This window comes from Artemia sp. Qi Xiang Cuo, chromosome 15, assembly GCF_049724085.1.
Source record: "Artemia sp. Qi Xiang Cuo chromosome 15, ASM4972408v1, whole genome shotgun sequence".
Taxonomy (NCBI): domain Eukaryota; kingdom Metazoa; phylum Arthropoda; class Branchiopoda; order Anostraca; family Artemiidae; genus Artemia; species Artemia sp. Qi Xiang Cuo.
In genome coordinates this window covers 32,085,916-32,098,699 of record NC_142808.1, presented here as the reverse complement: position 1 = coordinate 32,098,699, position 12,784 = coordinate 32,085,916, and the positions used below count along the sequence as shown (strand labels likewise).

At 34.6% G+C, this 12,784-nt stretch overlaps 1 protein-coding gene across 1 annotated transcript; it reads left to right on the top strand.

Moving 5' to 3' along the window:
- The first annotated feature begins 673 nt into the window (after nucleotides 1–673).
- Nucleotides 674–6,397, top strand: LOC148943559 (serine/threonine-protein kinase/endoribonuclease ire-1-like). Its single transcript, XM_089101166.1, has 3 exons — nucleotides 674–918; nucleotides 2,705–2,976; nucleotides 6,306–6,397. The coding sequence occupies exons 1-3, from the start codon at nucleotides 674–676 to the stop codon at nucleotides 6,359–6,361; spliced, it is 573 nt and encodes a 190-aa protein (XP_088957292.1). The 3' UTR covers nucleotides 6,362–6,397.
- Nucleotides 6,398–12,784: the final 6,387 nt, after the last annotated feature.

Below are 12,784 nucleotides of genomic sequence, written 5' to 3'. Positions count from 1 at the left end.
TTTGTATTTTCCAAGAAAAATCTCTGATTCTTTATGATATAATTTTGTTTTGTAAGAATTATTTTTGTTTTGTAAAACGTACTTACGTATTTTGTAAGAATAATTTGTGAGTGTTTAGGATGTATTTTTGTTTTGTAAGAATTATTTTTGTTTTTTAAGAATTATTTTGTATTTTGCAACAAGAATAAAATTTTCAAGTGATAATGATTCAATAGTTTGACCACTGTTTTTATATATATATAGTAATGGCTATCATAGTTTTGCCAGACTGTTCAATTTTAGTTAATTCTAAGTTGAGGCAATGCTAATACAGTTATTTATTATATTCAAAGATTGTTATGAGGGATGTTTTGCACACTCTAGCAATTTTGTGTATGAATATATTCAAAGCACATTCACTCTCAGTTTTTCCTCTTGGTTCTTGAACAAAGAAAACCAGAAGACATTCTCTGAAAAGAATAAATTCAAACATAGTGCTGAGTATGTGGCAATTCTTCTTGTTGCATAAGAGTTTGGAGTTTATATTCTTTAGTAGAAAAATGACGAATTTAGTTTTCGTAGAAAATAAGTCATACTGTTTTTATTAGGTGGTTTATCTTATAGTTCTATAGCCTATGTCATGTCAAGTTTGTTTTCATCTGTTTTAGGGTTACTCTACATTATCCATAATAAAATGGCAGTCTCTCGGAGAACTTTCGACAGCTATAGGAAGAAACCATCGGGCCAAATATTCAAAGATGATATTTCGTACTTCCCAAATATGCAGCTGGAAGAAAATTCTCGAGAAGAAACCATTGTGTACTATGGAAAATGCTACGGCAAAGATGTAGCCATAAAGCGCGTCTGTTCTAAAACGGCTCTCACATTCTACAGAGAGACATTTATCTTGAGATATTGCGACCATGTCAACGTTCTAAGGTATTTTTCTTGATTTATTGTTGGCCTATGCAGCGAAATATTTTATAGTCATGCGTGTAAGATGGTACGTTTTACAAATAAATGACTAATTGCCAATTGCGGTTTTCGGACGTCTATTTGGAGCCAAACGAGAAGCAAATAGTCTCATAATGAATTAGGAAAATGACGTTAGAAAGTATTTAGGGGAAAATGGAACTTCATGGAAAGACATTTTTTCATAGGAAGACATTGTGCTCTATTAAACCAAAAATGAGTAGAAATAAAAGTAATTAATAAAAGTAATTACAACATGTGGCAGCAGCAGGATGCTGGTGATGCAACGTAAGAAAAGTTAAGAAGTACAAGACAGAAAATAAACAGATTTCCAATGAAGAAAGGGTTTAAGTCAAGAACGGAATGTGTCTTATGTAAGAGTTCATGCTTTATCATAAAGTTTTGAAAGGGGCCTCAGTGACGAGGATATCCAAAAAACAAAACAGTATGAACAGGAATCGACCATATTGATCCTTACGTCTTGTTAGAGAACCTTTCAATGCGTGAGACCAGATTTAGCCTTCGATAGTCTTGAGAAAATAAGAAAGCATGACTTTCCAACTTTTAAGTCAAGGCAATTAATATTAAACAACTGAATATAAATTTCAAAAAGCTAATCGTTTTTGAACGAAGATCATACTCAGTTTTAATTGGCTATGCCAAGAGTACTATCATCAGCAAACGCATTAAATGCATGCAAGAAATACAAACTCTTGTCATAGTTAGTGACAGATAATGGTTGACAAAGAAGACAGCAAGTCCTGGGCTTTAGATTCTTAACCGTGTTTATGAGGTCATTAACCTAGATATAAAAGAATATTAATTTTTAACAGATCCTGTGATCCATTTGTTCCTTTTTACTTGATTTTTGTCAATGCCTGTTTTTTAGAAGCCTGTTCTCTCTGCAAACTTAGATATTGGACAACAAGGCTCAATGATGGAAGCGTATTAAACAAATTAAAAAGAAGAAATTTCTCTAGCCTATTATTGGGAAATTCCTGAGTGATTTTGATTTAGCATTATGTTTGACCACAATGTTCACAATACAGATTTTTTTTATAGATCGTTTAGTCGATATAAACGATCTTTTTCCACCTGGATTTTCTACTTAAGACTGATTTTTAGATCTAGTTTTCTTTGAATTTTGACAACATTTTGAGTTCGCAATTTTTCTTTTCATGATCTACTATCATGGGCGTACGTAGCTTCTTGTCTAGGGAGGGGTGCGGCTGATTCTGTGATGAAGGGTGGGGGGGGGGAAGCTGAAGCTAGATTGTCAGTTCACAAAACCTTACATTGCCAGCAAGTTCTATCATACCTATGAAATCTTTATTAATGAGCAATCACCAAAAATCATCAATAAGCTTCAGCATTAATCCTCTTGGATTAGAGCTAAATATTTCCAAGACATTATGGATAATTGCTTCTTGTTTGACTTTTATTCTGTCATTCAAGCTGATTTATTTCCAGTTTTTTCAACCATCTACCTTTTATCAACTGCTTTTTTAGCCATATTCCTTTTTTCAACTGCTTTTTCAACCTTCTGCTTTTTAACCGTATCTAGTGTAAATCTGAATTTCTAGGGGGAACCAGCCCCCCACCTGCCCCCCTCCGTACGCTCATGTCCACTATCCTTGTAAAAAGTGCAGTATCATTTTTTATATCTTGTTTTTGTCTTTGAATGATTTTGTTTTTAATGTCTTCTAATACGTTTTTTTTAATCTTGTCTTTAATTTCCACCTCTATCTTTTAGGTTACTGCATACTGTCTATGATGGCACGTTTAGATATTTTGCTTTCGAACTATCTAAAATTAGTCTAAAGTCATATATTGAAGATCAGCTAAGGGTCCAATCTATTTTTTGCGCACCCGTATTATCCATCAAAACATGTTTGTGGGACGCCAACAATGGAATGGGTTACGTCCATGGGCTAGGTCTAGCCCATGGATCTATCAGACCAGAAAACATACTGCTTTCATACAACAACGATCGGGGACCGATAAGGACCATGCTGTCAGACTTTGGTAAGCTGCTATATTTTGTAACCTTCAAAAAATCTTCAAACTATACTAAATAACTCTATGTAGTACCAAATTTGTCTGTGATGTCACGTTTAATCGTGAAGACAAACAAAATTAGTTAGTTAAATTTGACAAGACTTTTTGTCCTTAAAAATTTAGGGGAAATGTTAACCAATGTTACTCCGTAATATCGGACATAAGATTTCAAACATTTTTTACATGTTTTTAGGCACTTAATATTTAATCCTTTAGCGTAATTGATGCTAACATGTGACCCGTGACGGGGAAAGAGAGAGAGATAGAGAAGGGAATAGAAAAAAACAGTCACCGCAAAGACTATTGCCGCCTAAGAAATCCTCACCTGAGACCTTAGATTTTTCTGTACCACCAGAGGCACCCAGGACATCCAAGAAGAGCTGCCAGTCGTCCTACATGTGCGCCAGTGCCAAAACGATCTTCTTGTTGGAGTTGCATGGCTGTGAGAATGTGTGACAGATCCTGTTGATGTCTGTGACACAAGGGGGTCTTTTTTCAATTTCTCCTGTGGTTTCCCTGAGATTGCCATTCCATGATCTGTCTTGAGATGCTTTCGTCCTTCATACGGATAACGTGTCCAAGGTATCGTCATCTTCGTTGCTGAATGACTTCTGTAACCATGGTTTGGCCTGAGATAGATTGGACCATCTGGTTTGTGATGTGATCTGTCGAGTGGATAATTAGAATTCTCTGAAAGCAATTTTTCAAAGGCTAGAATCTGTCTCTCTTGTTGTGACTTTTCTAGCCCTCGCTGCTGTAGAGAAGTGGCAAAAGGACACTGCTATTAAATAGCCTTATTTTTATTTCATAGAAATTTTAGAGAGAATGGTTATTATTATATTCTGGTCTTGTATCAACACCCACAAATAGTAAACGAATTGATAGCTATGGTATATACAGAACCAAGAGCTGAAGACACCAGCTGGTATTGTCAAATGTCTGGTCTTGGTCCGAGTACTTAGGGCTACTCTTTTGCTCTACCGCGGAAGCGCAGATGTAGAGTGAGGATTTTTTCGTTCAGCTCAGTTGATGACTAGCGTACAATGCTGTACAGAGGAGTGGACCCCAAACGCTACAGATTTTGTTGCTGAGACTAGGCAATTATGGGAACATACCAGAGCTTTGGCTAATCACAAAGAAGCAGCTCTGTTTGGTCAGATCAGCTAGAGCTAGCTATGAACTATGTCTTTTTATTTGACGAAAACTTGGTGAATCGTCTAAAAAAAGCGACTAAAGCTGAAAAGAAAGAGGCTGAACTTGCAGTCCAGGACATGGACTAGAGGAAGAAGAAAATGGTGGAGCTAGAGTCAGGTATTTTAAGAAAAAAAAGATGGTTAAATATAAGCAAGAAATCGGTGACAATCTTCTAAGAGACGTAGAAAAATGTCTGAAGAAAGCAGTAGAACAGAAAACTGCTGTCCAAAGACATAACCGTGAATGTGGCTTTTTGACGTATTTCAAAAACAGTTTTGAAGTTTCAAAAACTAAGAATCGCTCCATCTTTTTTTCTGAGTTGATTTGTCGGAAAAAAAATTATACTATAAGGTTGGTAATTTTAAGCCTGATTTTTCTATTTTATTCTCACTTTGAAAATTTACTCATGCACTGAGTTATTGAGAAAAAACAGAATTACATTCACAGTTTTGTCGAGAGATTTCAGAGAAAGACTGGGCAAAACCATGAATGTAGCGGATTAAACGTAAGATTTCCGATTTTGCCTTGGGAAGCCATGGCAAAACTGTGAATGTCTTATTATTTTAGCATGGAAGTTAAGAACTAGTTGATTTGAAAAACAATGATTATAATGTAAAATCTAATAAAAGTAAAATGTTTGAAAAAGTACAAAAATTAAGTGGTGCACCAAACTTTCACTGGTACATCGTTGAGTCCAGTTAATCCTCATAACCTTCTTCGTCTGTCAAATCCTGGACGTCAAAACTAACCGGTAGGAAATCCCAGAAATGTGTCTTTTCCATTGGAGCATGCGGCAAAAGTGTGTCCATCATTTTCTTCTTTTTCGCCTCTGTAATACCTCTATTCGTGATTCTACATTTAGGTAAAGGCCCTTTTTTCTTCGCACTTTTCTTTAAGAAATCGCACTTGTTGTAAGACTCTTCGCCCAAATCTAGTTTTTTAAAAAGCGATAAATGCTCTCTGATAAATTTAACTTCCACTGCATCACTTATTTTTATCATCCTAATTATAAAATAATTAACATAATTTTGGATATTATAACTATATTCCGGAATATAGGTAGAACCAATGGTTAGTTTCTTTTATAGTATCTATTTTTACTTATTAAACAAAAATTATCGTGTTTTTAAAGGTTGAGTTTCATAACTGGGTAAGATGAAGGTTAGTGGCAACCCCAGAAATGTTCCCCTGTGATGGAAGTGCACATAGGTAACAGGGGGCGCTCCCCTTCTGTTCTATGACACCCCTGTCAACAATTATAACACAAGATACCATTTTACCCATCACGCTCGAAAACACGTCGACTTAGCATACATCAGATGGTTTTCCTTTAAGTGGAAAACCCTTAATAAAGTACCTTTAAGGGGAATTTCTAATTTAAATATCAAGGGGTAAAACTATATTTCAGAACCATGCAAATTTAAAATTGACAAAGCTTTTGTCAGTAGTTTAAGCAAAGAAATTTTTCAAAAATTCATCAAGCCGTGTTCACAAAAAAAGTCCACTAGGCGTGCTTCAGAAGGTTTTCGTGTATGAAGCAATCTAGTAAGTACATGCGCAATCTTGCAGCTTTAGTTCCTCTGCAACCAGAAAGCTCGATATATAGTTTTTTTATACTTTTTATTTGATTCTCAGAATTTTTAATCAATAGCGCCTTGGTTCTGCAGGGGGAAACTTAAATGTAAATGCCACAAAATGACATAAACCACCATTTTCCCATAGGACAGTTTTTTATTCAGTTTAAAAGGGTTATAGAACCTTTAATTTCAGTGAACCCTCTCCCGATCTTCTAGAGCCATCGGTTCGATAGAATTACCAAAGGAAAAAAAGTATCCTGGCAAAAATGCAAAACTAAATTTTTGTCGATAGGAGAATGAACACTCAATATTAAGGTTCTTTAATATGCCGAATCTGACGTCGATATTTTCATCAAGATTACTTGTCTTTTTGGTATTTTTCTCTTTTTTAGAAAATAAAGCATATTTAAGGCATATTTAAGCATATTTATGCTTTATAAATAAAGCATATTATTTAATTTACTTTTTTGTTTGTTTGTCTTAAATATTAATTTTGTTTTGCTTTCACTTTGTTCTTCTTTTAAGTTTGTCACAAAAGAAGTTGGATGGCACGACCGAATCCCTTCTTAGATCAATGTTGATTGGGGGAGAAAACCTAACTGCCCAAGAGATCTTGAAACACCCCATGTTCTGGATATTAAAACAAACCTTGGACTTCTTTCAGGTTTGATGTATTGAATTTCTTCTGTTCTAGTTTTTGCTGACATGAGATTGGTTCAATAAGTTTCCTCTTTTTTGACAAAAAAATATCATTAAAAAGGCAATATTATCGTCCTGAAAAAAATGCAAATAAAAATAATGAGGAAAAAGACGTTGAACATGTTTTGCAATCATTGAATATTGAATCAAATAGCGAATCATATATATATATATATATATATATATATATATATATATATATATATATATATATATATATAGTAGTCATTTAAAAAAAGACGTTTTAAGTGTGATGGTTGCTCTTTTATATTTGACATCATGATGCGGAGATTCAGTTTCAATGTTACTTCAAGACGAAGAGCTGCATCGATCTTAAGCCGATAGTGGTACCGAGCTTTATTTACTGTCTTTCGATGAAAAAGTTTTTTCACATAAATATGTAGTTGAAAATTGAACCAAAATTTTCATAGCTTTCTCACTCACAAATGGGTATTCATTTTTGAGAGAGATAAAAAATGAGCTCTTGATAAAGAGGACTTGAATTTTAATTTAAGACTATCATCACCAGAAAGATCAATGAAGCTTTCTGTTTCGTTTATGCTTAATATGTCCTCTTTGCTGTTAGATACAAGTGGATCTATTATCCACATATTTCCGGGTCTGGGATCTACTTCCCTTGGGTAATATAAATCAAGATATTATTCCAGTGAATGTAAGTGCTGTTGAATGCCCCCCCGCCCCCGGGAAACAAGAAAACAGTAAAAATAGATAAAAGGAAGAAAACGATAAATAATTTCATATAAACCCTGGTAAAAATAAAGTTACTAGTGGCAATTATCAATATTATTAATATATTACTGTTACTACTATTATTGATAACATAGAAAAAGTTACTGATTAATTATTTTTCGATAATTAACTAGAAAATCTTTATAATTGTTTGTGTAGACTGCTCCTCTGATCCCGGTAGGTATTTTTACACCCTGCTGACGATATGCCTGACAGACGGAAGAACAAAGAACTGTAAATACAACGTTGAGCCTTTTCCGGAAACAAAACCGGAAGAGTTCAGGCAGTTGACAAAATTCAGTTGCAGAACTACGGCACAAAAATAAAACAAACAAATTCCGATTCTTCAGGGTTACACTTGGGATATTTAGAACATGGTTACCCCTTGACGGATGAGATCCTTCTCTTCCGTATATTCATCACCATGTATAAACATTTGTAGATCTTTACCTGCCAACTGCCTTTTGCCCAGTTATTTTCTTTCGGAAACCGTTTATCTTTCCTGGTAATGTAAACACGTCCTAAAGTGGTCCTTGCAAAGATATGTTTAGCTTCTTTAAGGGAGAAAAAAAAATCTGCCATGTATGCCAACTTGGCTACCCACTCATCATCGGACAAGAGTATTTGAAATTTCTGATTATTTTGCTGCTGAAAAAAAAATCTAATATCTTCACGCAAGACGTCAGTCGGTTCAGTATTTTGCCTCTCAATAGCCATCTTACCTCTGCGCGAAGAAAAAGTTTAGTGTACTGGGAACCCATTTCTTTACTGAGCATTTTAAACATCCGAGAATTCAAAGGTTTATGTCTAGTTTCATTCACAAGTTTTATAGTACCGGATAATACTTTGTTTATTTCTGGGGATATTATTTTTTTTTACCGCAAGCTGTTCACGATATATAGTGCAATGGGTAGACAAATGTATGGGTGACTAACATTTTTTAATTTTACAACAACTCCTGAGCAATGTCCAGTCATCTTTGTAGCACCGTCTGTACAAATGGCAATACATTGTTTTGACTTGATTTCGTGTACCAGCCTGAAGTAATAGCCCATTGCCCATGGCCCTGGCCATCGCCCTATGTTCAGTGTTGCCAAATTTTGAAGAAAACACCCATCGCCGATCGCCCAATCTTTCAAATTGATTAGAGTGTTGTCAAATTTTGTCTCCTTTAACCTAAAGTACTATTAAAAATACTTTAACACAATTGACTCACAGCAGAGGAGATTCTAAGGGGTCAGACACTACTTTTTGGGAATAAACCTTATCTGCTTGACTAGTAGCTCATTTTAAAGCCCTTTTTTTGCTGATTCATAATATATACGTCTTACCGCGTTTAAAAGTCTTGAATTCAAATTAGTTCCCAAATAAAGTTTTTTTATGAAATTCTAAATCCTTGTGTTACAAAAAAGCGGGCGATGGCGTTGCTTTGCCTTGCTTTGGCTTATTATGTCCTATACAGTGTTTTTATGAAATGAAACACAATTTACCATAACATTACCGTAATATTCGAAATTTCCTTCATTGCTACTATTCTTTGTGACTTTTTCATTTAACCCGGGTGATTTTCTTATCGCCCTAGTCTTAAAATTCCATCCATAAGGTCAAAGAATGAAAAAAAGGTTCCTATTCTTCTCAAAACGTGGAATACTATCATCAAACAGATGAGACGTTTCAAATGAGCTGTCACTCGTCCCAAATCAGAGCACAATCACAATTGACTCACAGCAGAGGAGATTCTAAGGGGTCAGACACTACTTTTTGGAACTAAACCTTATCTGCTTGACTAGTAGCTCATTTTAAAGCCCACTTTTCACCGATTCATAATATATACTTCTTACCACGTTTAAAAGTCTTGAATTCAATTTAGTTCCCAAATAAGGTTTTTTTACGAAATTCAAAATCCTTGTCTTACAAAAAACCGGGCGATGGCGTTGCTTTGCCTTGCTTTGGCTTATTATGACCTATACAGTGTTTTTATGAGATGAAAAACAATTTACCATAACATTACCATAAAATTCAATATTTCCTTCATTGCTACAACTCTTTGTGACTTTTTCATTGCTCAATCTTTCAAATTGATTGCAGTATTGTCAAATTTTGTCTCCTTTAACCTAAAGTACTACTAAAAATACTTTAACACAATTGACTCACAGCAGAGGAGATTCTAAAGGGTCAGACACTAGTTTTTCGGACTAAACCTTATCTGCTTGACTAGTAGCTCATTTTAAAGCCCATTTTTCACTGATTCATAATATATACGTCTTACCGCGTCTAAAATTCTTGAATTCAATTTAGTTCCCAAATAAAGTTGTTTTTAAGAAATTCAAAATCCTTGTCTCACAAAAAAGTGGCCGATGGCGTAGATTTGCCTTGATTTTGTTTATTATGTCCTATACAGTGTTTTTATAAAGTGAAAAACAAATCACCATAACATTACTATAATATTCAATATTTTCTTTTTTTCTACAACTCTTTGTGACTTCTTGATTTAACCAGGGCGATTTTCTTATTGTCCTAGTCTTAAAATTCCAGCCATAAGGTCAAAGAATGAGAAAAAGATTCCTATTCTTCTCAAAACGTGGAGTACTATCACCAGACAGATGAGACGTTTCAAATGAGCTGTTACTCGCCACAAATCGGAGCACAATCACAATTGACTCACTGCAGAGGAGATTCTAAGGGGTCAGACACTACTTTTTGGGACTAAACCTTATCTGCTTGACTAGTAGCTCATTTTAAAGCCCACTTTTCGCCGATTCATAATATATACGTCTTACCACGTTTAAAAGTCTTGAATTCAATTTAGTTCCCAAATAAGGTTTTTTTACGAAATTCAAAATCCTTGTCTTACAAAAAAGCGGGCGATGGTGTTGCTTTGCCTTGCTTTGGCTTATTATGTCCTATACAGTGTTTTTCTGAAATGATACCAAATCTACCATAGCATTACCAAAAATTCTATATTACCTTCATTGCTACAGCTGTTTGTGAGCGTTTTATTTAACCGTGATAATTTTCTTATAGCACTAGTCTTGAACTTTAAGCCCTAAGGTCAAGAAATTAGGAACAGGTTCCTAATCTTCTCAAAACGTGGATTGCTATCTTCAGACCGATGAGACGTTTCAAATGAGCTGTCACTCACCATAAATTGGAGCACAATCACAATTGACTCACAGCAGAGGAGATTCTAAGGGGTAAGACACTACTTTTTGGAAAAAGACACTACTTTTTGGAAGCTCATTTTAAAGCCCATTTTTTGATGATTCATAATATATACGACTTACCGCGTTTAAAAGTCTTGAATTCAATTTAGTTCCCAAATTAAGTTTTTTTAAGAAACGCAAAATCCTTGTCTTTTAAAAAAGTGGGCGATGGCCTTGCTTTGCCTTGCTTTGGCTTCTTGTGTCCTATACAGTGTTTTTATGATGTGAAAAGCAACCTACAATAACATTACCATAATATACAATATTTCCTTCATTGCTACAACTCTTTGTGACTTTTTCATTGTTCAATCTTTCAAATTGATTACAGTATCGCCAAATTTTGTCTCCTTTAACCTAAAGTACTACTAAAAATACTTTAACACAATTGACTCACAGCAGAGGAGATTCTAAGGGGTCAGACACTACTTTTTGGGAATAAACCTTATCTGCTTGACTAGTAGTTCATTTTAAAGCCCATTTTTCGCTGATTCATAACATATACGTCTTACCGCGTTGAAAAGTCTTGAATTCAATTTAACTCCCAAATAAAGTTGTTTTTAAGAAATTCAAAATCCTTGTCTCACAGAAAAGTGGGCAATGGTCTAGATTTGCCTTGCTTTGGCTTATTATCTCCTATACAGTGTTTTTATGAAGTTAAAAACCATTTACCGTAACATTACCATAACATTCAATATTTCCTTCATTGCTACAACTCTTTGTGACTTCTTGATTTAACCAGGGCGATTTTCTTATCGTCCTAGTTTTAAAATTGCAGCCATAAGGTCAAAGAATGTGAAAAAGGTTGCTATTCTTCTCAAAACGCGGAGTGCTATCATCAAACCAATGAGACGTTTCAAATGAGCTGTCACTCGCCACAAATCGGAGCACAATCACAATTGACTCAAAGCAAAGGAGATTCTAAGGGGTCAGACACTACTTTTTGGGACTAAACCTTATCTGCTTTTCTAGTAGCTCATTTTGAAGTCCATTTTTCGATGATTCATAATATATACGTCTTACCACGTTTAAAATTCTTGAATTAGATTAAATTCCCAAGTGAAGTTTTTTTTTTATGATATTCCATATCCTTGTCTTACAAAAAAGTATGCGATAGCCTTGCTTTGCCTTGCTTTGGCTTAGTAAGTCCTATACAGTGATTTTATGAAGTGAAAAACAATTTACCATAACATTACTATAACAATCAATATTATCTTCATTGCTACAACTCTTTGTGGATTCTTCATTTAACCAGGGCGATTTTCTTATCGCTCTAGTCTTAAAATTCAAGCCATAAGGTCAAAGAATGAGAAAGTTTTCTATTATTCTCAAAACGTGGAGTGCTATCATCAGATGGATATGACGTTTCAAATGAGCTGTCACTCGCCACAAATCGGAGAACAATCATGATTGACTAACAGCAGAGGAGATTTTAAGTGGTCAGACGCTTCTTTTTGGGACTAAACCTTATCTACTTGATTATTTGCTCACTCTAAAGTCCGTTTTTCGCTGATTCATCATATATACTTCTTACCGCGTCTAAAATTCTTGAATTCAATTTAGTTCCCAAGTAAATTTTTTTAAGAAATTCAAAATCCTTGTCTTACAAAAGAGCGGGCGATGGCCTTGCTTTGGCCTATTATGTCCTACACAGTGTTTCTATGAAGTGAAAAACAATTCAACATAACATTACCATAACATTTAGTATTTCTTTCATTGCTACAACTCTTTGTGACTTTTTTATTTAACCAGGGAGATTTTCCTATCGCCCTAGTTTTAAAATTCTAGCCATAAGGTCAAAGAATGAGGAAAAGGTTCCTATTCTTCTCAAAACGTGGAGTGCTATCATCAGACGGATGATACATTACAAATGAGCTGTCAATCACCAGAAATTGGAGCACAATCGCAATTGAATCACAGTAGAAGAGATTTTAAGGGGTCAGACACTATTTTTTGGGACTAAACCTTATCTGCTTGACTAATAGCTCAATTTAAAGGCCATTTTTCTCTGATTCATAATACATACGTCTTACCGTGTTTAAAAATCTTGAATTCAATATTGTTCCCAAATAAAGTTTTTTTTTATGAAATTTAAAATCCTTGTCTTACAAAAAAACGGGCGATGGCTTTGCTTTGGCTTATTATGTCCTGTACAGTGTTTTATGAAGTGAAAAACAATAGGCCTTAGATTTACCATAACATTCAATATTTTCTTAATTGCTACAACTCTTTGTGACTTTTTCATTTAACCAGGGCAATTTTCTTATCGCCCTAGTCTTAAGATTCCAGCCATAAAGTCAAAGAATGAGAAAAAGACTCCTATTCTTCTCAAAACGTGTAGTGCTATCATCAGAC

What these genes read in the sequence shown, in the direction of transcription:
- LOC148943559 (XM_089101166.1), top strand. Translation starts at nt 674, where the DNA reads ATGGCAGTCTCTCGGAGAACTTTCGACAGCTATAGGAAGAAACCATCG. An exon ending in GACCATGTCAACGTTCTAAG is followed by an intron (nt 919 to 2,704) that starts GTATTTTTCTTG and finishes TCTATCTTTTAG; the next exon opens with GTTACTGCATACTGTCTATG. An exon ending in GACCATGCTGTCAGACTTTG is followed by an intron (nt 2,977 to 6,305) that starts GTAAGCTGCTAT and finishes TCTTCTTTTAAG; the next exon opens with TTTGTCACAAAAGAAGTTGG.